A 24,169-nucleotide genomic window follows, 5' to 3' on the forward strand; every position below is an offset into this window, starting at 1 on the left:
GGGTTTTTTAATGCGTCTTCAGCCATTAAATAGAAACAAAAGGCCTTGAAATTTTAAAAAAACCCCTACAACAGAAAGAGGGGGAAATTATTTTAATAATGAAAATTAAAAAATTAAAGAATAGCATAATTTTGGAAGTTTTGAAAAATTAGGCAGCATCAGAGATAAAGATCAAATTAGAAATAAAAAGATTTTCATTTATAAAAAGAAAAATGTGTTGAACAAAGAAAGAAATCAATAAAAAAGGGAAAGATTAACATTCCAAGAATAAAAGGTGTTAAAAAAGGGAAAGGTTGACATTCCAGGTAAAGAATGTATTGAAAAATGAAAGAAGCTAATTAAAAAAGGAAAAAATTGACTTATTAAATTAGTAAAAATACCCTATTCACCATTGAGATGAGGGCAGGAAAAAATAAAAAACTTGTATTTACGTTCTATTATAATTATATAAAATAGGACCCACCATGATTTTTAGTACCATCAAATTGGCGTCGTTTATAAGAAATCAACACAGTTTTTTGAGTTTGAGAAATAATATTTAAAATCCCAACAAAAATAGTTTGATATATATAGATTTATTGAAAATTCAAGTATTTCACATGGAAGAAATGTTTGGGAACTTCAGAAAATGGCCTTGCGCAGCCGCATCCACTCATTTTGCATTAGCACTCACTAGCACCGTCTCTTCATTGCGAGCACATAAATGGGTATTCAAAATTCATGGGAAGAAGAACAAGTTTTTGGTCAGCCACCTGCGATATGCTTTAGAGATTAATTCCCAGCAATGGTGAAATAAAGTGGTAAAATTTTAATGTTATAATTTGTGTATATAATTTTATCCGAATTTCCAGTTAATGTTGTAAGTCAAAAATATTTTGAGGATTCTACAAGAAAAGGATACATCAAATTTGATTGTATGGAAGAGTACAAAAATTCTAAGAGAATTTAGACAAGGTCCCGATGAATACAAGTTTCAAATGGAATGAAAATTCTCAAGGGAAGTTATTTTATTTGATGTTCTTGCATGTTTCATTTTTCTTAATATAGTAGTGGTATGAAAAGCGAGGTAATCCTTCTACAGAAAAAAAAAAAAAAAAAGAGTGAGAATGATTTTGTAGTCAAAAGATGAAAAAGAAAAAAGGGAAAATTAACTTTTAAATGCAAAAAAAAATTATGAAAAACGGTGCTATTTTTAAAATTTTGAAAAATATAGACAGAACTGGGATTTGAAATCCCAATTCTCTCACAATTTTTTTTTTCAAAAAAATAAATATCCTGTTTTGAAATGGGATTTCCCATTTTGATTTTTTTATATCTATTATTTGCTTTTAAATATTTGACCAAAATTTTATCTTTTTCAATTTGAACGTTCTTTTTTTTTTCTTTTTTGAATTTTTAAAATTATTTCACTGATTGTTTTTTGTTTTCTCTGGTTAATTTTTGCATTCATTTTTTCTCTTTTTCCTCAAAAACTTCTTATTATTTTTTAATTTATTCAATTAAAATAAAATATAATTATCTTAAATTTTTTAAAATTAACTGTGCACATACATTTTTGAATTGCCACACGCACTAGTAATAAAAATTAGAGATAGCTACACCATTTCTTCTGAGGTTTGGTGTAACCACACGCAAATCTCACGTGATTTGAAAAACATTGACGTCTATTTTCATCTAACAAAAGCCATAAATGAAATTTCAAATCCCAGTTTTGTTGCATATTTATTTTTTTTCTAAAAAATTGTGTCAGAACTGGGATTTCAAATCCCGATTCTACCTATATTTTAAAAAAATTTAAAATAGCATATTTTCATAATTCTTTTTTGTATTTAAAAAATAATTTTTCCAAGAAAAAAGAGATGTGATACAGAGGTGAGGTGTGGTAGACCTTTGCCATGATGTGTGCCAACATGACAAAACAATACATAATAAAAGAAAATTATTTTTGGTTTGAGGGGGAGATGGTATAGAGATTGCTCCGACTCTCCCACCTATGTGCGGTGACCTATCTCTTGTTCCAGCTTTTTGTTAGTTATATTTTCAAAGCATCAGATTGTAACACTTGTTGTAATTCGCTTGACGTTCTAAACTTGAGCTAATACATTTTTGTTTATGCATGATAATATAACACTTTAAGGATAAAATTTTAGAAGAAAATGCACATATCCTGTATAGTGATTATTGCAACAAACATGACCCCCAAAAGGCGGTGATAAATTCAACTTTTTATCGATATTCGTAATAACTTTCTTAAGGCATATAATAGAATGTTTGGAAGCCAACAACAGTCTTCCTTGAGGTGCATATAAGAACGCCCCGGAGCAAAATGATAATAAAATTTTTTTAAGGCGCAAAATAGATTCCCAGAAGAAAAATGATGATCAAAACTTCATTGAGGTGCATAATAGAATGCCTCGAATCAAAATGATAATCAAAGCTTCCTTGAAATGAATAATAAAACGTCCTGAAACAAAATGATAATCAAAGCTTCCTTAAGGCTCAAACTGCAACCCCCTGAAGCTAACAAAAATCAAGTTGTCTTAAGGCGCATAATATAATACCCCGAAGCAAGGAATAAATATGAGAACTCATACAAAAAATAAACATACTAGACAAAATACTAAAATAAAGCATGCAGTAAAAATACAAAAACATTAAAGTTCAAACTCAAAATGAAGTTAATGTTAAAGTAGGGAAAAAATTCTTAATTATATAAACCTCGAATTTAAATTACCATCAAGAGACATTATCTCGACTCTCAGCGGGTGAGGCTAAGCCTTGTAACCAAATTTGTAATGGATCTAGTTGCAAGGATCAGGCTAATTCATTTTGAAATTATTTTTACACTCAGCTTTTGAATTTTTACTATCGATACTTTAAGACAGACCATATCTACGGAAGAGCCCATGATCCGATTGAATTCCTAAATATCCTAAGGATATTCAAGAATTGAGGGTTGTTGATAGAGGTAAAAACCAAACTAGAAATAAAAAGGTCGTGATTTACAAAAAAGAAGGTGTTGAAAAATGAAAGAAATCAAAGAAAATGGGAAAGGTATGAAAGAAGCTAAAGAAAAAAAAGGAAAAGATTGACTTGCCAAATTAGTGTAATATTGTATTAGTATAACCCATTCATCATTGAGATGAGGGAAGGAAAAAAAAAAAAAAAAGAGACTTGTATTTCATCACTTTGATAGGTTCTTATATTATTTCATTTATTTTGTCAAATTAGTACTATTTTTTCTTTTAAGTATCATACAATAAATATACAATCTAAAAAAATTATCTGATATTAATATTAAAATAAATTCAGTAAGTCAAAAGTCATTCATTTTAAAATTTTCAATAGTACTTCTAATTTAATAAATTTGAGAATTTTTGTCTAGAAATTTCTAATGTTATTTTTACTTTTGAAGTTTGGATTAGTATTTAGATCTTACTCATATGCAATCATTATAACTTTTACTTTGCGTAGGTGAATCAATCTTCTAGAAAAGAAATATTTTTAAATTATTTCTTAGTAAATTAACCACATTGAAATATTATTTCCCATTTATTTTTAAGATATATATTATTCATTCTCTAAGTAGTTTAGAGGAATTAAGAATGCCAAATAATTTTCTTTTTTGTCAGAGTTTTGCTCTTATAACTATTTCTTACTAATTACTGGAAATATTGTCCCAAGTAAATGAACAAATGTCTTTTCACAATACGAATAAAACTTAGACTACATGCGGATCGATGGATTTGAAGTTATTGATTTCAAATCTTTAGTAACAAATTCTATGAATTCATCTGATTAATTCTAAATTCAAAAGACTTTTAAATCCTTCATATTTTAAATTTAAACTATATTTTGTTAAATACTGATGAATATTAAATTCCTTTAATATGAAGTCTTTTCAAATCTTTTATGTCAAATCCTCCTATAAAACTAAAATTCTTCAACCCAAATATAACTCTAAGGGATTCTTTATTTTATATATTTAACAATCATATCTTGTACTTAGTGATATTATCTTACCTCAAACACATTGTGGTAAAAATTAAAAATACATTAGTACACAATCCAAAAATTGTTATTTATAATTAATATTAAAATAAAATCAATTAGTTAACTATTTTAAGTGTTTCAAAAGCAAAATTGATATTTTTTCAAAAAAATCATACATGATATTTATTCTTTAATATTTATTGAAGTTTAGGTTAGTATTTTTTTATATATTATTCAAATGTTATTTATTATAGTTTTTATTATGTGCAGTAAATTATTTTTCACTTAAAGTATTTAATTAAAATATCTTCTAACAAATTAATCGTGTCAAAATATTATTTCGTATTTAATTTTTTTATTGCATTTATCACTGTCCAAGTAGTTTAGAGGTATTAGGACTATTAAATAATTTTTTTCTTTTCTGATATAATATTATTCTTTGCTAACTAAATTCGATTAATTATTAAAAAGATTAAGTAAAAATATGAATGTCGTTTCACAAAATCGTGAAATTCAAATTGAGCTAGTTCATGGAGTAAATCCATTACTCAGTGAATAATATGAAAGAAGCAATGCAATGGATGATTTCCAGTTTCCTAAGTAGAGTTGCTGCCGAAATAAGAAACTTCACGAATTTCATTCGATGTCAGGCTTGCAATGGATGATAATTGGCCAAGAACCTTGATCAGGTTACTACTATTTTCATGTGGATCAGATATTTAGAAATTCTGTAAAGTTTTGAGATATATTGACATTTCTGCAAGGAGTGACACATTTTTAAGACAAATTGAACTGGATGTGCCTGAGAAACTAAAGTACTTGAGATTAGTAGCATCACTCCTTTATCACAATAGAAGTTATCCAGTAACATATCCTCAAGCAATGGAGTGGTAGAGATAAACCTTTTGAAATCTGTAGGAGGCCAGAGTCCACCGTAGGAAAGATGCAAATGTCTGAGATGATCAAAAGTAAATAGACAATAAGAAATCAGGCTGTGGGCATCTGAGATGGATAAGAAGAGCATGAGTTCTTCAACGCAATGGTTTGACAAGAAATGCATCCAATGGTCAATAGCAGGAGAGCTTCGAAAATCAATACCCTTGATTTTAATCAAACTTGACTATGGATCCTTTATGAAGGAACATAACTTGACAGATAACGGACTCAATGTGGTACTTTACGGGTAATTTCAGTTTGAAATTCCAATCAAATACAAGGAACCGAATAGTAACCCCCATTTGTATCACCACCATCTTGAGAGTATGCTTGTCCTCGCAACATCATGCAAGGACAACAACTTAAGAATGTTGTTTATGACATTGTGCGGAAGTTTGTTAATTCTATCAGCCTCAAAGTCTTCTGTCCATATATACCTCACACTCATCTGCCAATGGTTATCAATAAGTAAAAGAATCACTTCCAATAGGTGCTTGTAGGTATAAATGACTAAAAACGTTGCATTCTGCACGAGGATTGAATATCAATAAAAAGACGGGAAAAAATGGGTTCTCTTTTCTATGATTTCAAGACAGAACTCGTTCTTAACTAAACAAAATGTCCTAAGAACATGTAACTATGTAAGAGAACATGTCGGAGGAACTCAACTGAAATACGAGGATTTCACTTAACACCAATGAATCGCAACACCATCTTTCATCTAAATTTTAAAGTTAGGAGGGGCAATTAAGAAGAAAATGATTCTCATTTCTCCAGCTCTAAAATAATTAGTAACTCGAGAGAGAGGCAGAGAGAGGGAGAGAGTGAGAGAAATAAACAAAACACTTAATATATCAATAAACAGTCAATGCAGTAAGGCTGTCTTCAACAGTTTAAACACTGAGTCAAGGCAACATAACATGTCATAAACTAGAAACTTAAGCTAGTTGTCTACCAAAGAAATCTGTTAAGACAATGGACATCAAACATCTCGAAATATGATCCTAGCCTTTGGTGATGCTCGTCGGAAACTAAGCAACTGTTTTAACATGTTGGATCTTGCTTTTTCTCCAGCTGCATACCCACAATGAAACTCCAGTTTCCTAAGTGCAGTGGCCTTCAATAGAAGAAGCTTCACAAATTCCATTTCAGGCTCCAGACTTGATGCGCAAGAGATCTTCACATTTTGCAGGCGACCTAGAGGAATGTTATAATTTTGTTGTGCCTTTAGATATTGAGAGGTGGTCGCCATGTCTGCTTCAGATGACTTTGATGACTAGAAGAGGAGGATGCAAGTGAGCACGTGTAGTCTAACACATGAAGAAAAATGAAGAAAGATACACATACATGTGCAAACAACATCACACTTACTTCGATTTTAAGACTCTGCAAATTAGGGCAGCTTCTAATCAAGCATAGTACACACTTGACTTCAACTATGTACTGGAAATCAATGAGAGAAAGGCTGAGATCCGTTAGATGGTTAAAGTACCACGGAAGGTTCTGCGGCTCACCACCTTTAGCCAAGAACTAAAAGACATGCAACAGAAAAAGCAGATATCAGTGGAGCGCCAAGGACACTTATATATTGAAAAGAGGCAAACAAGATATTTTCTACCCGCAAAAAGCCACCATCAGATTTCAAAGATGATAGTTTACCAAGAACCTGAATCAGGTTCCTATCACTTTCAGTTGGCTCAAGTGTTGAATAGTCATCAGATGTGGTCATAAAAGACATCGTCGAAAGGTGTGATGCATTTTTGAAGCAAAATATAAACAATTCGCCAGAGAAGAAAAAAGACTTGAGATTTGGAGCATCAATCTCGAGCTCTCCTGTTACGCAGTATAAGTCTTCCAGATCCATATACTCAAGCATTGGACACTTAGAGATCAACATTTTTAACTCTGCAAGTGCAATCTCAACATCTACAAGTTCAAGTCTCAGAAGCCTGTTGAATCCTTTGAATGCAGGGGGCAGACTGATGAAAACATTGGCAAGATACAAATGTCTGAGATGATCAAAAGTAAAGAGATGATAAGGAATCGGCTGTTCGATAAAGGTATAACGAAGTGCGAGTTCTTCAACATGATGGTTCGACAAAAAATGGAGCCAGTGGCCGATAGCAGGATAGACTTTGAAATCAATATCCTTGAGTATGAATTTGATTATGGGCCCTTTGTGAAGTAACAGTATTTGATAGATAATGGGCTCAATGTCGTATTCTTCAGGTAAACTTTCTTGGAAGATTTCATTGAATACAAGATAAGGTATAGATACCCATTTGCACCGCCACCCTCTTGATAGAATGCTTGTCCTCACCACTTCACGCAATGGCAAGTATTTAAGAATGTTATCTATGATATCGCATGGAAGGTTGCTAATTCTGTCGGACGAAATGGAACTCTTAATCCTTGTTCTGTCCATGAGGTTCAAAAATGTCCTGCAATGATTATCAATAAAGCAAAATCCCAATTAATGAGTCCGTGGAAACACAAGAAAACAAGAGAATGGAAGAGTTCGAATAATGGTAATGTTTTATTTTCAGTAGAAATCTGTATTACATACAGGGCTCTTGCTGATACGATACAAACTGAGAGGAACAGTACACAGTTTCATGGATCAAGTTGATCAGGACAAAAACCAAAACAATTTTCTTGCTAACATAACTTTGACATCATATTAGACAGCTGGAAACGAAATGTAAATCCTAAAAAATAAACAAAGTGCTCCTAGTTCTTTACTTCACTAATGTACAAGAAACCACCTTAGCAAAATCATCAACAACAAGCGACTCTGATTTCTTATAGTTTTCAAATTCCTAGCCTTTGGATTGTTTCATCCTTTCATTTTAATGCATGAGAAAGTGTGATTCTTCAATATATACCAAGACTTACACTTTAACAGAGGGACCAAAACTTTACCTGAGTTAGAATTTCTTCTTAAGAGCCACTCCAAGTCTCTAACTGTTTGAACCGAACGAATACTGATCTGTGTTTGTAGGTTGTGGCACTATTACGAGGAGCAACTGGAAAGTCAGTAGGGTTTTTTAATGCGTCTTCAGCCATTAAAAAGAAACAAAAGGCCTTGAAATTTTAAAAAACCCCTACAACAGGAAGAGGGGGAAATTATTTTAATAATGAAAATTAAAAAATTAAAAAATAGCATAATTTTGGAAGTTTTGAAAAATTAGACAGCATCAGAGATAAAGATCAAATTAGAAATAAAAAGATTTTCATTTATAAAAAGAAAAAGGTGTTGAACAAAGAAAGAAATCAATAAAAAATGGAAAGATTAACATTCCAAGAATAAAAGGTGTTAAAAAAGGGAAAGGTTGACATTCCAGGTAAAGAATGTATTGAAAAATGAAAGAAGCTAATTAAAAAAGGAAAAAATTGACTTATTAAATTAGTAAAAATACCCTATTCATCATTGAGATGAGGGCAGGAAAAAATAAAAAACTTGTATTTACGTTCTATTATAATTATATGAAATGGGACCCTCCATGATTTTTAGTACCATCAAATTGGCGCCGTTTATAAGAAATCAATACAGTTTTTTGAGTTTGAGAAATAATATTTAAAATCCCAACAAAAATAGTTTGATATATATAGATTTATTGAAAATTCAAGTATTTCACATGGAAGAAATGTTTGGGAACTTCAGAAAATGGCCTTGCGCAGCCGCATCCACTCATTTTGCATTATCACTCACTAGCGAGCACATAAATGGGTATTCAAATTTCATGGGAAAAGAAGAACAAGTTTTTGTTGTGTGGTGCTCTCCATGTCCGCATCAGAATACGCGTCTCACTAGAAAAGGACGCTAAGAGTAAGTATGGTCGTTTACATTTAGAAAGACACGATTGCATGCACAAACGGCATAACTTACTATGACTTCAAGACTTTGCAAATTCGGGGAGTTTCTAATCAAGCATAGTGCAGACATGACTTGAGCTATGCATTGAAAACCAAAATAGGAAAGGCAAAGATCCGTTGGATGGTTAACGTTGGTAGGAAGTTTCCGCGGCACACCACCTCTAGCCAAGAACTAAAAGAAATATACAACTGAAAAATCAGATATCGATGGGTCGCCAAGGACAGTTATATATAGAAAAGATTTGAGATTAGGAGCATCAATCTCTAGTTCTTCTGTTTCCCAGTCTAAGTTATGCAGATCCACATATTCAAGCATTGAACATTTAGAGATCAACTTTTTCAACTCTGCAGGTGCAATTAGGACAGATTCAAGATCAAGTCTGAGAAGCCTGCTGAATCCTTTGAATGCAGGGGGCAGACTCATCTCAACCTTGGCAAGATACAAACGTTTGAGATGATCAAAAGTAAATAGATGCCGAGAAATCACATAGCTTATGCGGAAGGTGGAAGGCCGTAGCATCAGTTCTTCGGTTTGACAAGAAATGGAGCCAGTGATTGATCCTAGGAATGATTTCGGTACCATCAACATCAAGTGTTAAGAGGGAACCTCACTATGCTTCCTTTGTGAAGTAACAATATTTGATAGATAATCCCTCAATAATTTCCATGTAAACTTTCTCTCAAACTTCCATAAAAAATAAGATAGGTATAGTTATCCATTAATGCACGAGGAATATATTGATTGAACTTAAATATTGTCATAATTAAATATTATATATCTTATGATGTCCATTGGGGTTAATTTAATTAATTAACTTCATTTGATTATTTATCAAACCATTAAAATTAATCCAGTGTGATGTGGTTGAAATTTACGAAAGTATAAATAGAAATTTTACCCGCGGCACAAGTGAAAACACAATGTTCGAGGGGATTTCTTGATAGGTGTGGTCACAATTAATGATAGTAGATGAGTTAAAAAAATAAAATTTTTGATTTGGAAGTTATATTGTGTAGTAGATTCTATTTGTTTACCTCATATATGTTAAATTATTTTTTTACCGTATAGATGAATTTTTTTACCAATACACATTAAAGTGCTTGAAGTAATTCATAAAAGCGGAATTAGTTGATCTTATGAGTTAGTTAATTATTTAAAGGGTTGTAGGTTAATTGAATGATCTCATCATTTAATTAATTAATTAATTAATCAATCAAATTGATTTGTTTAAATTTAATCAATTAACTAATGCATCTAAATTCAATCTTTACCCTGGCTAATTAATTAACCAACTTAATTATAACTGATCTCATAATTAATTCATCCATTCAAATTCTTGAATTAACTAGCACAATGAGTAATTAGTCCTAAAATTATTCAAAATAAATGCAAAGAATTTATTACTAAATCTATAATTTAAAATTCACAAAGGAAAAAAACAACAAAAGATATATAAAGCAGAACCACCTAAAATAAGAAGCAAAGAGCAATAGCAAAATGGAGTAAATCCTGAAAACAGGTTTCAGAAGAGCAATAAAGCATTGTCCATTGGAATTTTGAGCTGGTTGATAAACCAGAGCTTAATCTTTTAGATATGATCAAAATCTCGAACTATGATCTCAGCTTGCACTGATGCTCGACGGGAGCTCACCAACTCTTCAAAAATCTCAGGTCGGGCTTTTCCTGAAACATTACTATTTTTAGTGATGATTTCCAGCTTCCTGAGTGCAGTTGCCGCCGACAGAAGAAGCTTCACAAATTCCATTTCAGGTTCCAGACCTGAGAAGTTTCGGATGTTTATGTTTTCCAGGCTACTGAGAGTAATTTCACATTCTTGTTGTGCCTTGATAAATTCAGCAGCAGTCTTCAAGTTCTCCGGATTACGCAAGCCTAATGCCTATAAGAGTATCACAGGAGTGAATTAGTATGCCCTTTCTGGAAAGAGGAAATACAAAGAAACATGTGCTCCGCGGGGCGCCACTTACCGTAATTGTAAGACTCTGCAACTTTGGAGAGCTTCTGATCAAGCAAAGTGCACAAGTCACTTCAGCTATGGTACTCAAATTAATGATCCAAAAAGTAAGAAGCCTCATATGGTTAAGGTCGTTTGGGAGTTTCTTCGGCACACCATCTCCACTTCCACCTCCAGCCAAGTACTGGAACAAATATTCAAGATAAAAGTCAGAGATCAGAGGCAAGAAAATTCACACTTTCAGAAAGAAAAGCAAAATCAAATTATCCCACCTGCAGAAAGTCTCTATTAACTGTCAGTTTTGTAATGGATGGGAGTTGACCAAGAATCCTGACAACATTACTATCGTTGGGCTCGAATTTTGCAAAATCATTTGGCATCTGAAGATCATGAAGGCTTTTAAGTCTGTGAGAAGTCATCGTCATTTCTGCAAGAAGCAATGTATTTTTGAAACAAATTGAACTGAGTCTGCCCCGGTAGGAAAAGAACTTGAGATTAGGAGCGTCAATCTCGAGGTCTCCAATTGCTTTGGTACCAAAGCTCTCCAGTTTCATATACTCAAGCATTGGACATTTAGAGATAAAACTTTTGAATTCTCCAGCTGAAATGAAGACATTAAAAAGATCAAGTCTGACAAGCCTTTCAAATCCTCTGAATGCGGGAGGCGGCTTGAGCTCACCATAGACAAGACACAAATGTGTGAGTTCATCAAGAGTAAATAGAAATTCAGAAATCACGGGATGGCTGTCTGGGAAATCAAAACAAAAGGTGAGCTCTTCAACATGACAGTTCGACAAGAAACGCAGCCAGTTGTCGATACCACGACACATTTTCAAATCAGCAATTGTGAGTGAGAACTTGGTTATGCTTCCTTTGTGAAGTAAAAGTATTTGATCAATAATGGAAACCCAGTCGTACTTCCTCAATAAGTTTACTTTGCAAGTCGAACCAAATACAAGACATGGTATAGTTTCCCATTGATACCGCCACTCTCTTGAAAGGACGCTTGTCCTCACTGCCTCACATAAAGGCAAATACTTAAGAATGTTATCAATGACATCACATGGAAGGCTGCTAATTCGATCAGTTTCCATGCAAATCTTTGTCCTTCTCATGTCGATATAATGTTCACAAATCCTGCCAATGATTATCAAGAAATTAGTAATTGTCAACAGGTGCATCGAGAGACAAAAAGGCCTTGATTCACAATTATCAGAGCTTTCGCATGATACAGCTTTGATCAACAAACATTATAAGGTAAATTGAAAGGCAAAAGGAGTTTGTCTAGACTAGATTATATATGCAGTTACTACAATGTCAGCACCAGAACCCGTTTTTCTCACAGGAGGCGACTATAATACAGATGCTACGTACTCGGAAAACTCAGGAAACAGAACAAAAACTGCTGAAATCACAAATCAAAGAATAAAATATGACTGCTTTCGTTTGCAAGAACAAAACAATTCCTGTAATTTGGAAACAAGTTCAATCCTCAGCTTCTTGATTTCTCGGTTGATTTGGTTGCTTGAAAAGCATATTTTTTGAAGCACTTCTCTTTTTCTTTTAGAAAAAGTAAATCAATGTTACAGTAAAACGAGCAACTAAACAATATAGTAGTTCAATAAATTACAATTAAATTAGGAGACAAGCAGTCACGGACATGTCTGGTAAGACTCAAAACACTATAGTACGATACCTCAGTTTTAACCACCAGACCAAAACATGATTTATTGAACAAAGACTAAATCTTGAACTTCTCCGAATGCAAGTATTGAACTATTTAATTTCCTAAGAGGAAAGACTAAATCTTTTTTCTAACATTCACAACATATAGAGTAAAACGTAGTAATCTGTTTTTCATCTTCGTTATTACCACAGAGAAGGCCGAAAAGAATAAGAATTACATTCATATTCTTGCACTGCAAAGTGATCCAAAGACGGGATAGCACAAAATCATGGGCAAACAACAAGGCAAAAGTAACAGGAAAAACACTATTATCCATCATGGCATCGCATAGTTCATAGACAATAACACACAGAAATTTCAAGTGAAAGACGGAAAAAAAACTACAAAAGTTTACCTGAGAGAGAATTTCAATTGAATCAGCGTGTGAAGCGTACGGGTACGATTTGCATATGATTTGGTGTTAAATAGCCGTAAGAATCCAGGAAAAGCTCAACTTCTAGCAAACTTATGCTTCTTTTTTTTGTATTACTGGATAATATACAAAAAATCTAAGTTAATACTTTTCCAGACCTATTGCGGATACTAAGTCAAAAATTTGTATACTAAATTGTGAAAGCGTTTATGCTTAGGATCGCAATTCTTTGCATAAAAGATTTTCTGTTATATTTTTGTGCCACTAAGTTAATACCCAAGTGTGTGCTATTATTATAATTTAATTATATTTTTAAAATTTAAAAACAACATATGTCGATCACTTATTAAAAAATTCTTGATGTGTTAAGATATTGAAAACAAAAGTGTTTGGTATATCTAATTAAAAGGGGATAAATTCAGTATAATTACATATAAACTCCGTATAATTTAAAAAATTACATTTACCACCATTGAGATTAAGTCATATTCACCGAATTTATTGATGTTAACAAAAAAAAAATTATACTTGAACACAATTGACTTATTACTAATTTATTGCAGATCAAATAAATTTTTAATATGACAAAATTACACTCACACGTCTTCACGCGTGCAAGCGAGATATATCTTTACCATTTCAATGCGAGCACAATTTTCATTCAATTTTTTATTAATATTAATAAATTCAAAATATTTTGACTAATAAAGAACCTATTGCTTAGACGAAGGAAACTAGATGTAATTTATTAAATTATAAGAGATTTATACGTAATTATATCAAAATTTAGGGCAAGAGAACATAATTATCCCAATTTTTAATTCGAAGATTGAATATGAATTGTATTTGGATCAAGTTTATTAGATTGTTATATTCAATGGACATGATCAATCATCTTGTGCGACCCTATTCGTCATCGATGTAGATTGTGTCGTGAACAAAGCAAAATATAAAACTCATAAAAGAAAATTTGAGCGAGTTGTTTTCAGCGGATATAATAAAAGATGCAAACAATGTTTCAAATGGGATTAAGATTAAGATGTTCCAATATGAATTGGACGTTTGGTGATGCTGGTCTGAAACTCAACAACTCACTGAACATCTTGGATCCCGCTTCTGATCCTGCTCCTGAATATATGGAGCAGATTTCAAGTTTCCTAAGAACAGTTGCAGCTGACAGGAGAAGCTTCACGAATTCCATTTCGGGTTCCAAACCTGAGAGTGCTTCAATCTTCACATATTCAAGCCGACTCATGACAGGAAATTCACCTTCCTTTTGCATCTTCATCAGAAATTCAGCGGTTGTCTTCATTTCCGGCACATCTGAGCTGGTTGATAACTATAATTGAATCATAAGATGATGTCATATGTATGAGGTTCTGAGACGAGGAAATTTGAAGGAAATGCATACCCTGGAAATAGTGGTGTCACTTACAGTAATTTCAAGACTCCGCAAATTAGGAGAGCTTCTGATCAAGCAAACTGCACAACTCACTTCTGATATGGAACTAAACGAAATTCTAGGAAACGAAAGAAACTGTAGAAAGTTAAGGTTGTGAGGAAGTTTCTGTGGCAGGCCACATCTACTCAAGACCTGAATCAAAATGAGAAACAACAAAACAAAATCAGAGATTAGATTAGTTGGGGAAATTCATATATTTAAAAAACAAAATATAAATAAAATCGACTTCCTTTACATCGAGAAAGCAGCCATCTAACTCCAGTCTTGTGATGGAACAAAGTGGATGGAGAAACTTGATCAAATCATTCTTATATTGGAAAAGAAAATGAGATTAGGGGAGTTAAAAGCACACGTGGAGCGCTATCAACTCCCTTACATTGAAAAAGTGGTCATCGTACACCAGCCTTGTGACGGAACCACGTACATCGAAATACTCAATCAAATCATTCTTATAGTCATCAAGTCCGTATGACCAAGACATCATTGACAATTCAGTAAGGAGTGGTGCATTTTTAAAACTAATTAATGTGAGGAAGCCTGAGAAATAAAAGGACTTGAGATTAGGAGCATCAATATCCTCAAGGTCGCCCCATGTATATACGTCACAAGTGTGTATCAAATTCAAACACTCGAGCATTGGACATTGAGAGATAACCCTTTTAAACTCTCCAGGCATAAAGTCGACCTGCTCAAGGTGAAGAGTGACAAGCCTACCTAATCCTTTGAAGGTGCGAGGAGGCCTAAGAACAGCATCAACAAGATACAGATGTTTGAGATGCTCAAAAGCAAATAGAAAGTGAGGAATCGGGCCAAACGGGAGATGATCAAGTGTGAGTTCTTCTATGGGATGATTTGACAAGAATTGCAGGGAGTGGTCAAGATAAGGACTATAAATCGTTTTAGGACCAGTTTTGAGTGAGAACTTGACTATAGGTCCCTTGTGAAGTAACAATACTTGATAGATAACGGACCAAGCTATGTACTTTTTAGTAATTGATTTTGGTGGGAAAGTTTTTGGATCAAAAATGAGATGTGGAATAGTTACCCACTTATACCGCCATTCTCTTGAGAGAATGCTTGTTCTCACAGCTTCAACCAAAGGCAATAACTTAAGAATGTTATCCATGATATCACATGGAAGGTTGCTAAGTCTATCGCCCTCACACCCTCCCATACTTGCCTGAATGTGAAGGCTTTTGAGCCTGGAGGGGTATCTATATATAGCTGTAATGCTAATAAAGTATTAATAAAAAAACTGAAAAGTCGGGAGGCGGCCTTTGGTTTCTCTTAAGATGTAAATCTCTTAGTATTCCATGCACACTTTTCAGTATTCTTCATTTTCAAGATTACATTTGGTTCACAATGCCGCATGCAACAGACAACGTTAATCAACTTACCACATTCATAAGGGAACGGAAGGGACTTTGCATTTTTGTAGCAATTGATAGTGGGCATTTCTAGGACCAATCTAACCTCGTTGCCCAGTAGTGCTTGACAGGACTTGCTTTACCCCTGTTGCATTGGTTAAGCTCAAAACAACAATTTAACAGTTCAATTGTTTGCGTATATGGATGCTTCACATTGCTAACAATACTGGGGACAATCTAAATCATGTTTATCGATATTTCAATTGGTGTAATGTGCAATTTGATTAATATTTATATAGAAAAAATTAAGACCTATTTACAGGTAGGGGTCAATCAAATTCCCCCACCTTAGCCTAAGGTTTGAAAAAAAAAAAAGTTGATAAAAGCAGAAAATTAAAAACAACACATGTCGATTACTTATTAAAAAATTCTTGATGTGTTAAGATATTGAAAATTTATATGATATTGAAAAAAAAATGTGTTTGGTAATCTAATTTAAAAGGGATAAATTTAGTATAATTACATATAAACTCCTTATAATTTAAAAAATTATATTTACTTTTATTGAGGTTAAGTCAAATTCACCGAATTTATTGATGTTAACAAAATAAATAAAAATTATACTTGAACCCTATTGATTTATAATTAATTTATTGCAAATCAAATAAAAGTTTTTATAACAAAATTATACTCACACATCTTCACGCATGTAAGCGAGTTTATCTTCACCATTTAAACATAAAAAGAAAATATTTTACTTGCAATAATCAATTCTAAATCAATGAACAGTAAATAGCAATTTTCATTCAACTTTTTATTAATATCAATAAATTCAAAAAAATTTGACTAATAAAGAACCTATTTCTTAGACAAAGGGAGCTAGATGTAATTTATTAAATTATAAGAGATTTATACGTAATTATACTAAAATTTAGAGGAAGAGAGCAATTTTATCTCAATTTTTAATTGTAAGATATTAGATTGTTATATTCAATGGACATGATCAATCATCTTGGGCGACCCTATTCTTCATCGATGTACATTGTCTCGTGTTCAAAGCAAAATATAAAACTCATAAAAGAAAATTTGAGCGAGTTTTTTTAGCGGATATAATAAAAGATGCAAACAATGTTTCAAATGGGATTAAGATTAAGATGTTCTAATATGAATTGGACGTTCGGAAATGATGGTCTGAAACTCAACAACTCATTGAACATCTTGGATCCCGCTTCTGATCCTGCTCCTGAATATATGGAGCAGATTTCAAGTTTACTAAGAACAGTTGCAGCTGACAGGAGAAGCTTCACGAATTCCATTTCGGGTTCCAAGCCTGAGAGTGCTTCAATCTTCACATACTCAAGCCGACTCATGACAGGAAATTCACCTTCCTTTTGCATCTTCATCAGAAATTCAGCGGTTGTCTTCATTTCCGGCACATCTGAGCTGGTTGATAACTATAATTGAATCATAAGTATAAGGTTCTGAGACGAGGAAATTTGAAGAAGGAAATGCATACCCTGGAAATAGTGGTGTCACTTACGGTAATTTCAAGACTCCGCAAATTAGGAGAGCTTCTGATCAAGCAAACTGCACAACTCACTTCTGATATGGAACTAAACGAAATTCTTGGAAACGAAAGAAAATGTAGAAAGTTAAGGTTGTGAGGAAGTTTCTGTGGCAGGCCAAATCTACTCAAGACCTGAAACAAAATGAGAAAAAGTAAAACAAAATCAGAGATTAGTTTAGTTGGGGAAACTCATATATTTAAAAAAAAATTATAAAATCGACTTCCTTTACATAGAGAACACAGCCATCTAACTCCAGTCTTGTGATGGAAGAAAGTCGATTGAGAAACTCGATCAACTGAGACTTATATTGGAAAAGAAAATGAGAGATTAGTGGAGTTAAAAACACAAGTATATTTGGGGGGGGGGGGGTGAGGGGTGGAAATCAACTCCCTTACATCGAATAAGGGGTCATCGTACGCCAGCATTGCGATGTCACCAAATGGATCGACATACTCGATCACATCATTCTGATAGTCATTAACACCGTATGACGAAGACATCATTGACAACTCAGTAAGGAGTGGTGCATTTTTAAAGTTAATTAGTATGAAGAAGCCTGAGAAATAGAAGGACTTGAGATTAGGAGTATCAATATTCTGAAGCTCGTACCATCTATATGCGTCACAAGTGTCTATCAAATTCAAACACTCGAGCACTGGACATTGAGTGATAAACTTTTTCAACTCTCCAGGCAAAAAGTAGACCTGTTCAAGGTGAAGGGTTACAAGCCTACCTAATCCTTTGAAGGTGGGAGGAGGCCTAAGAGCAGCATCAACGAGATACAGATGTTTGAGATGCTCAAAAGCAAATAGAAAGTGAGAAATCGGGCGTAGCGGGTGATAGTCGAGTGTGAGTTCCTCTATGGGATGATTTGACAAGAATTGCAGGGACTGGTCAAGATGATCAATATAAATCACTGGATAACCAGTTTTGAGTGAGAACTTGACTATAGGCCCTTTGTGAAGTAACAATACTTGATAGATGACGGACGAAGGTTTGTACTTTTGAGTTGATTTTGGTGGGAAAGTTTTCCAATTAAAACAGAGATGTGGAATAGTTACCCATTTATACCGCCATTCTCTTGAGAGTATGCTTGTCCTCACAGCTTCAACCACAGACAATGACTTAAGAATGTTATCCATGATATTACGTGGAAGGTTGCTAAGTCTATCGCCCTCACACCCTCCCATACTTGCCTGAATGTGAAGGCTTTCGAGTCTGGAGGGGTATTTATATATAGCTGTAATGCCAATAATGTATTAATAAAAAACTGAAAAGTCGGGAGGCGGCTTTTTGTTTCTCTTAAGATGTAAATCTCTTAGTATTCCATGCACACTATTTGGTATTCTTCATTTTCAAGATTACATTTTGGTTCAAATTTATTAGAGTTTGTTATTAGTTCGTAGCTACTTTGTTTGCATTTCGAAAAGATGTCCAATGCCGCATGCAACAGAGTACGTTAATCATCTCCAGCCACCACATTCATAAGGGAACTGAGAGGGATTTTGCAGTTTTGTAGCAATTGATAGTGGGCAAATCTAGGACCAATCTAACCTCGTTGCCCACTAGTGCTTAATAAGAGGAGCAAAGAGCCTCACAACTTTTTAATAAAAAAAATATATTACTCTCCTGGACAATATAATTCACTCGTCCATTTTGTAATTGGTTTAGTTATTTTGATCCGTAACTGATGACTTTTATCCTTAATTACTAAATATAAAAGTTGAAAAATATAAGGGATAAAAGTAATGGGCTACAAATCAAAATAGCAAAACCAATTGCAAAATGGGCGAGTGAACTATACAATCCAGCAGATGGGGTAATATGTTTTTTTATTAAAAGATTGGAGAGGCTCGTTGCCCTATTCTTTTAGGAGTTTTTTTTGCTATTTTCCAATATTTTAGGGATAATTTGAATTTATCCCTAGCTATATATAATAATATATGGCTGAATTAGTGGTAAAGTATTAATAACTGAAAAGTCAGGATGAGGCTTTCATTTTGTTTCTTCTAATTGTTGTTAAGATCACAATCGTTTAGTATTCCATACTTTTTCTTTTTCCAAAAAATGGAGATGTATATTCAAATTAAATTCAATACATGATGTAAATATTGCATCTTCTCGTATTCCACAAGGCAATGTTCAGGGTCTTGATAAAACATTATAAATTGAAAATAAAGCAATCAGTAGTGACCTCAGGTGGCAGACCCGACCCGACCCGACCCGACTCGACTCCAGTAATAATTGAATCGACCTGGCTCACAAGTATCATGAATTGAGGCTCAATTCAAACTCAAAATCTTTAAGCTCGCGCCTTCATGACTATGAGTGCAACTTGAGTTCTTCTGTTTTATTTATTCTATTATTACTATTATAATTCTATAAACAGATAATACTAAGCCCCATTTAAAAATCATATAATATAGTAAATATAATTATATTTTTTTTTTTACTATGAGCATACTATTTTAACCCTATTCATAAATCTAGTGTTAGACAATGTTTTCACACCAATACGTATAATACGATATGCATCTCATTTTTAAATTATAATTTCATTTAATCATATTTTTTCATTTCTAAAAGGAACACATGTCGGAACTCAAGCTTAAATTACCCGAGTAGTAATAACAATCTAATAAATTTGGACAAAATGCAATTTACAAGTAAAATTCTTGTCAACGGTTTCCTTCCAATACCATAGTTTAAAAGCTACACACAATTCTGTACTAAAGATTTGCACCAGAGAAACATCAATCATCGGCATCAACCATATTCGTCACCGATGTATATCATCTTCTGAATCTAAAACAGTAATTTTCTTCTGCTAAAATTCGAAGAACAGCGAGTAAATGACAATAATTGGAACCTATACAACTCTGAATAGAACACAAGTTTACAAATCTTTTCTGTGTTTTTGTTTAGCACAGATTAATCTCCAGTTGGCAAGTGCTTGAATTTTCAGTTAGAGGAAACAATTATTTCCAGTGTTTCATGCAAACTCTACAGCTCCATTTTTGACAGCCCTGCACAACATGATCGATCACACCTTGAGAATTGGGTAAAAATGAGAACGTAGTATGACGTAAAAGGCAAATAGATCTGAACAGTTACCGCTTGGCCCCAAACTGCCAACAGAGGGATTAGAATCGTATCCATTTTGGAGAATATTTTGGAGCTCATTGTTCCACAAGTTCTGAAGAAATGTGTATATAGTGTGTCAAAGATTTGATAAGAGGAAGCGGTCGAAGAAAAAAGGCGGAGAGTTCTTTTGAGTATGATACCTGAGGTAAGGACTGAAATTGTGGAGCTGTGCCTGGGAAAGCATTGAGGGTTCCCTGGGGTAGACCCTGGAAAGGATGAGATGAACTCAGTCCTGGACCAATTCCAAGTGCTGTTGCATTGCTACCTCGAGAGTGAAGAATCTAATGAATGTGCCAAGAAGAATGTTAAGTTGGTTATCAAATGATATAATTTCAATAAGTTTATGCTCAGTGAGCTAAATTTTGCCGTACATCTTTAGACAATAGCCGTTCTATATCCACATTGAGCTCTGGATTTACTGTCGCGAGCTTCATTGACAAAAACTGGAACAAGAAAATAAACTCATCTCAATGAAATAATACAATGCAATGGTACAAATGCTGGCAACAGTAGCACATAGCTTCGGAATTCACAATTTTTTCCACGCAATCAATAAATAGAATCACTTTCTCAGGGAAGCATCAGAAGCTCGACTCTAGTGCCTAGCGCGTGGCAGTTGGCAGCTATTCTTATTTGGTGGTTTTGTTGCATTCCATTTCGCTGATGCGCACAAAATGTATGTATAGCATTTAACATGGAGTACGGTATGAAACAACAAACTAATGGATATCAATTCAGACTGAGTGCTTAGTTAAGAATCAGTGCCTATAGAAATATGCGGACCTGCTAAATTAGATATCCTTAACATTAATGTTTCCAGGCGCGAAAGACTAAAGTTGTCAGGCAGTTCATTCACAATTAATATATATTAAAAAACTAGCCAAGATGGGGTTTCTTGGACTAAGTCGTCACAAATGCATACCTCAACTTGCTGTTGTAGTGATTGGACATAGTTGATAATCTCATCAAGCATCACCGCTTTCCCAGTAATCTTCAAAATTAGAAATACCAGGACTCAGTATTTAAATTAGCCCAACTGCTCAGGAATTACAAAAGTCGAAAATTATATCTCATCCAATTACCTTATTACAGCCAGGAACCAGTTCTTGCAGCAATCTCATCCTCTCACTAATCCTCTCCCTTCTCACCTAAAGGCCGAAAACACTCTTTTAGCTTATTCTCATGCGCACTAAAGCAGAGTTCCAAATACAAATCAAGATTAGCAAACCGAGAAATTACCCGTTCAGCAAGGCTGTGACTGTTTGTTGCCTGGCCCCTTTTGGCTCTCACATGAATGTAATTTTCTTTAGAAGCTTCTGCACCACTGGAGTTATCCTTAGCTTCTTTAACTGCCTGCCGACTGCGAGAACTTGGACCTGAGTTTTTCTTTTCATCATATTCTTTAGGTAATTCAGCAAGGTCCCGAGTTTGATCCTTCTGTTTTTCTACCTCAACATTCTACAATCAACAGTAACAAAGCTATTCGAGTTAAAGTGACAACAGGCGGAAAACAAAAGTTTCATACAAGAGCTATAGTCAGAAAAATCTATTGATATACCTTTCTTTTCCTCTTCCCATTAGGTGAAGCTCCTAACACCCCGTTTTCTGAATCTTGGCGGTGATCCTGAGCATCTTCTACATTTTTCACCGTATTCTGCACTCCAGCCCCATTATTTTGGGCAAAATTGGAGTGTCCAAATGAACTAACAATTTCTGAGAAACTTCCACTCCCAAAACTTGGAATCTTTGGCACCATACCGACTAAACCTGAATCAGAAGGAAAATGGACCAAGTGGGAAGAGCTTCCCATTGTCTGATTTTCAAGCAGAACTGGATAATTTGGATTAGCAAACTCATTTTGAAGAACCATAGAAGAATTTCCGAAATTCCCACTTTGATCCTGTGAAATAACTGGATCCCAACCAGAAGAACTGTAAAAAGGGTCTATCCCATTTGGAGGCTTGAACATGGACTCTGAACAGATTGACATTCCTGCAACATTGTCAGATATTGAAGTTGTGGCCATCACTGAAGAAGGGCAGTTCAGAATACTGCTGCTATTTCTATGCTGGAATACTCTATCCCCCATTTCTTCAGAATCCATAATCAGGAAAAGCAAATCAGAAAATCCAGAATTTGGGACACCCCAGCTCTAATTTTCTTACAACTATTCAACTAAAGATGAATATGGGCTTTGACCAGAAATAGCTGGTAATAATCTTGCAAGATAGAACAAGGAACAAAGAAACAAGGCAGCTTTATTGCAGCATCTTACAGATAGACAAAGGTTAAATCCAATGTACAAGACTGCAAGGAATAAGCTCCAGCTCCTCTTTTAAGAACCCTAAAACCAATCCCACTCTAATACGGGAAAAAGTAATTCCCTCTAGACAAGAAAGTATGAATCTTTCAGAGCTTAAAGCAGGCAATGGAGAAAAGAAGGATATTGGCTAAGTAACAGCTCACCAGACTCCTGTTGAAAAGAAAGCAGATTCCCTTTTCCTTTTCCCCTCTCTTTTGCCAGTACAAATTTACTAGGATTTATGGAGTTTACACTAATCTGCAAGAATGATTAACTCCTAAACAAACGAAAACAAGAGTTCCCAATCCCAGATGCTGGATTTGAAGCTTTGACTCAAAACTAAAACCAACCCCACAAGAATCCAAGAAAAACAAAATTCCAGGGACCCCTTTGTGATATTCTCAGTACGGGCAACTCAAATTTTGTAGCAGAAAAGCACCCAATTCTGCTTGAACTATAAACAAACAGAATACGTGCAGACTCTCAGAGCAGCAACAACAGCTATACAGAGCTTATTCAGTACCCTCAACAGCATCATATTCTTGCTTCAATTCTACAACAAAAGAGAAAATTCACCAACTGGGAACTCGAAGAAAGCATCAAATTTCCCACTTCACAAATACCCCCGCAACAACAACAACAAACAATGTGCACTTAGGTACATAAATGGGCACCATATAAAGAGTGATCAGACACACACAGATTAATAAGAAAAAAGAAAAGCTACCCTTTTACCTGCCCAAGTTAACAGGTTCCATGATTTTATAAGATAGACTAACTACTGCCAACTGCTCTTGCAGGTTAAATTATTACACAACCTAATCTTTCTTTTTCTTTTTTAATTTCCCAAATATTTATATCATAAGCTAAGTTTGCTTTTGGTCTGATCTTATCATGGATGGGAGAGGTTCTTCTCTTGAACACCAAGCTTTCTTGACAACCTTTTGTTTTGTTTTTTTACTGACACATTTGCCAACTCAACTATTCTTACAGACTCCTCTTTGCTGTTACACACTCATTTTCCTCAGTGCCAACTAATTACCAAACAATTCTTTTTGACAACCTTCATTATGCACCTGTTCAGGTCCACCATTCATAATAGTGGCACATCATATACATCCCTGATGGCCCCTCCAAATCTTTTAATTTCATTTATTTTTCATCAAGATTTCATAATGGGAACTTATAGTCATGAGAAAAACAAATAAAAGAAAAAACGGGTCTCGTTAATATGAATACTTTTCCTTTTTTTTTTATACATATTTCATTTTTATCTTAGAAAAAAAGCATGCATTGACAAGTTGCATATTGAAAATACACCAAATGCGTAGATCATTATAGTTTCTAGATCAAATTTGTGTTTATATATACATTTGGCTGTGAAAGTGAAAGAAATTGAGACAATTCACATAATTCTTGAACAATTGGTAGTATATGGAAATGGGGTAT

At 33.9% G+C, this 24,169-nt stretch overlaps 5 protein-coding genes across 5 annotated transcripts; all 5 read right to left on the reverse strand.

Moving 5' to 3' along the window:
* On the reverse strand, positions 5,887-7,980 carry LOC105159267 (F-box/FBD/LRR-repeat protein At1g13570-like). Its single transcript, XM_011076277.2, has 4 exons — positions 7,852-7,980; positions 6,548-7,370; positions 6,301-6,459; positions 5,887-6,205 (listed from the first exon to the last, which is right to left on the reverse strand). The coding sequence occupies exons 2-4, from the start codon at positions 7,352-7,354 to the stop codon at positions 5,912-5,914; spliced, it is 1,260 nt and encodes a 419-aa protein (XP_011074579.1). The 5' UTR covers positions 7,355-7,370; positions 7,852-7,980; the 3' UTR covers positions 5,887-5,911.
* LOC105159268 (F-box/FBD/LRR-repeat protein At1g13570-like) lies at positions 10,282-12,219 on the reverse strand. Its single transcript, XM_020692933.1, has 3 exons — positions 11,051-12,219; positions 10,792-10,962; positions 10,282-10,703 (listed from the first exon to the last, which is right to left on the reverse strand). The coding sequence occupies exons 1-3, from the start codon at positions 11,957-11,959 to the stop codon at positions 10,395-10,397; spliced, it is 1,389 nt and encodes a 462-aa protein (XP_020548592.1). The 5' UTR covers positions 11,960-12,219; the 3' UTR covers positions 10,282-10,394.
* On the reverse strand, positions 13,896-15,513 carry LOC105159269 (F-box/FBD/LRR-repeat protein At1g13570-like). Its single transcript, XM_011076279.1, has 3 exons — positions 14,716-15,513; positions 14,313-14,471; positions 13,896-14,216 (listed from the first exon to the last, which is right to left on the reverse strand). Exons 1-3 carry the CDS (start codon positions 15,511-15,513, stop codon positions 13,896-13,898), a joined length of 1,278 nt encoding a protein of 425 aa, XP_011074581.1.
* LOC105159271 (F-box/FBD/LRR-repeat protein At1g13570-like) lies at positions 16,840-18,464 on the reverse strand. Its single transcript, XM_011076280.1, has 4 exons — positions 17,670-18,464; positions 17,504-17,575; positions 17,223-17,405; positions 16,840-17,160 (listed from the first exon to the last, which is right to left on the reverse strand). The coding sequence occupies exons 1-4, from the start codon at positions 18,462-18,464 to the stop codon at positions 16,840-16,842; spliced, it is 1,371 nt and encodes a 456-aa protein (XP_011074582.1).
* LOC105159084 (transcription factor bHLH74) lies at positions 19,914-23,710 on the reverse strand. The gene is made up of 8 exons (XM_011076027.2): positions 21,977-23,710; positions 21,658-21,876; positions 21,501-21,566; positions 21,341-21,409; positions 20,790-20,861; positions 20,559-20,699; positions 20,389-20,470; positions 19,914-20,300 (listed from the first exon to the last, which is right to left on the reverse strand). Exons 1-8 carry the CDS (start codon positions 22,520-22,522, stop codon positions 20,278-20,280), a joined length of 1,218 nt encoding a protein of 405 aa, XP_011074329.1. The 5' UTR covers positions 22,523-23,710; the 3' UTR covers positions 19,914-20,277.

The sequence above is a fragment of the Sesamum indicum genome, linkage group LG3, assembly GCF_000512975.1.
Source record: "Sesamum indicum cultivar Zhongzhi No. 13 linkage group LG3, S_indicum_v1.0, whole genome shotgun sequence".
In the NCBI taxonomy this organism is placed as follows: domain Eukaryota; kingdom Viridiplantae; phylum Streptophyta; class Magnoliopsida; order Lamiales; family Pedaliaceae; genus Sesamum; species Sesamum indicum.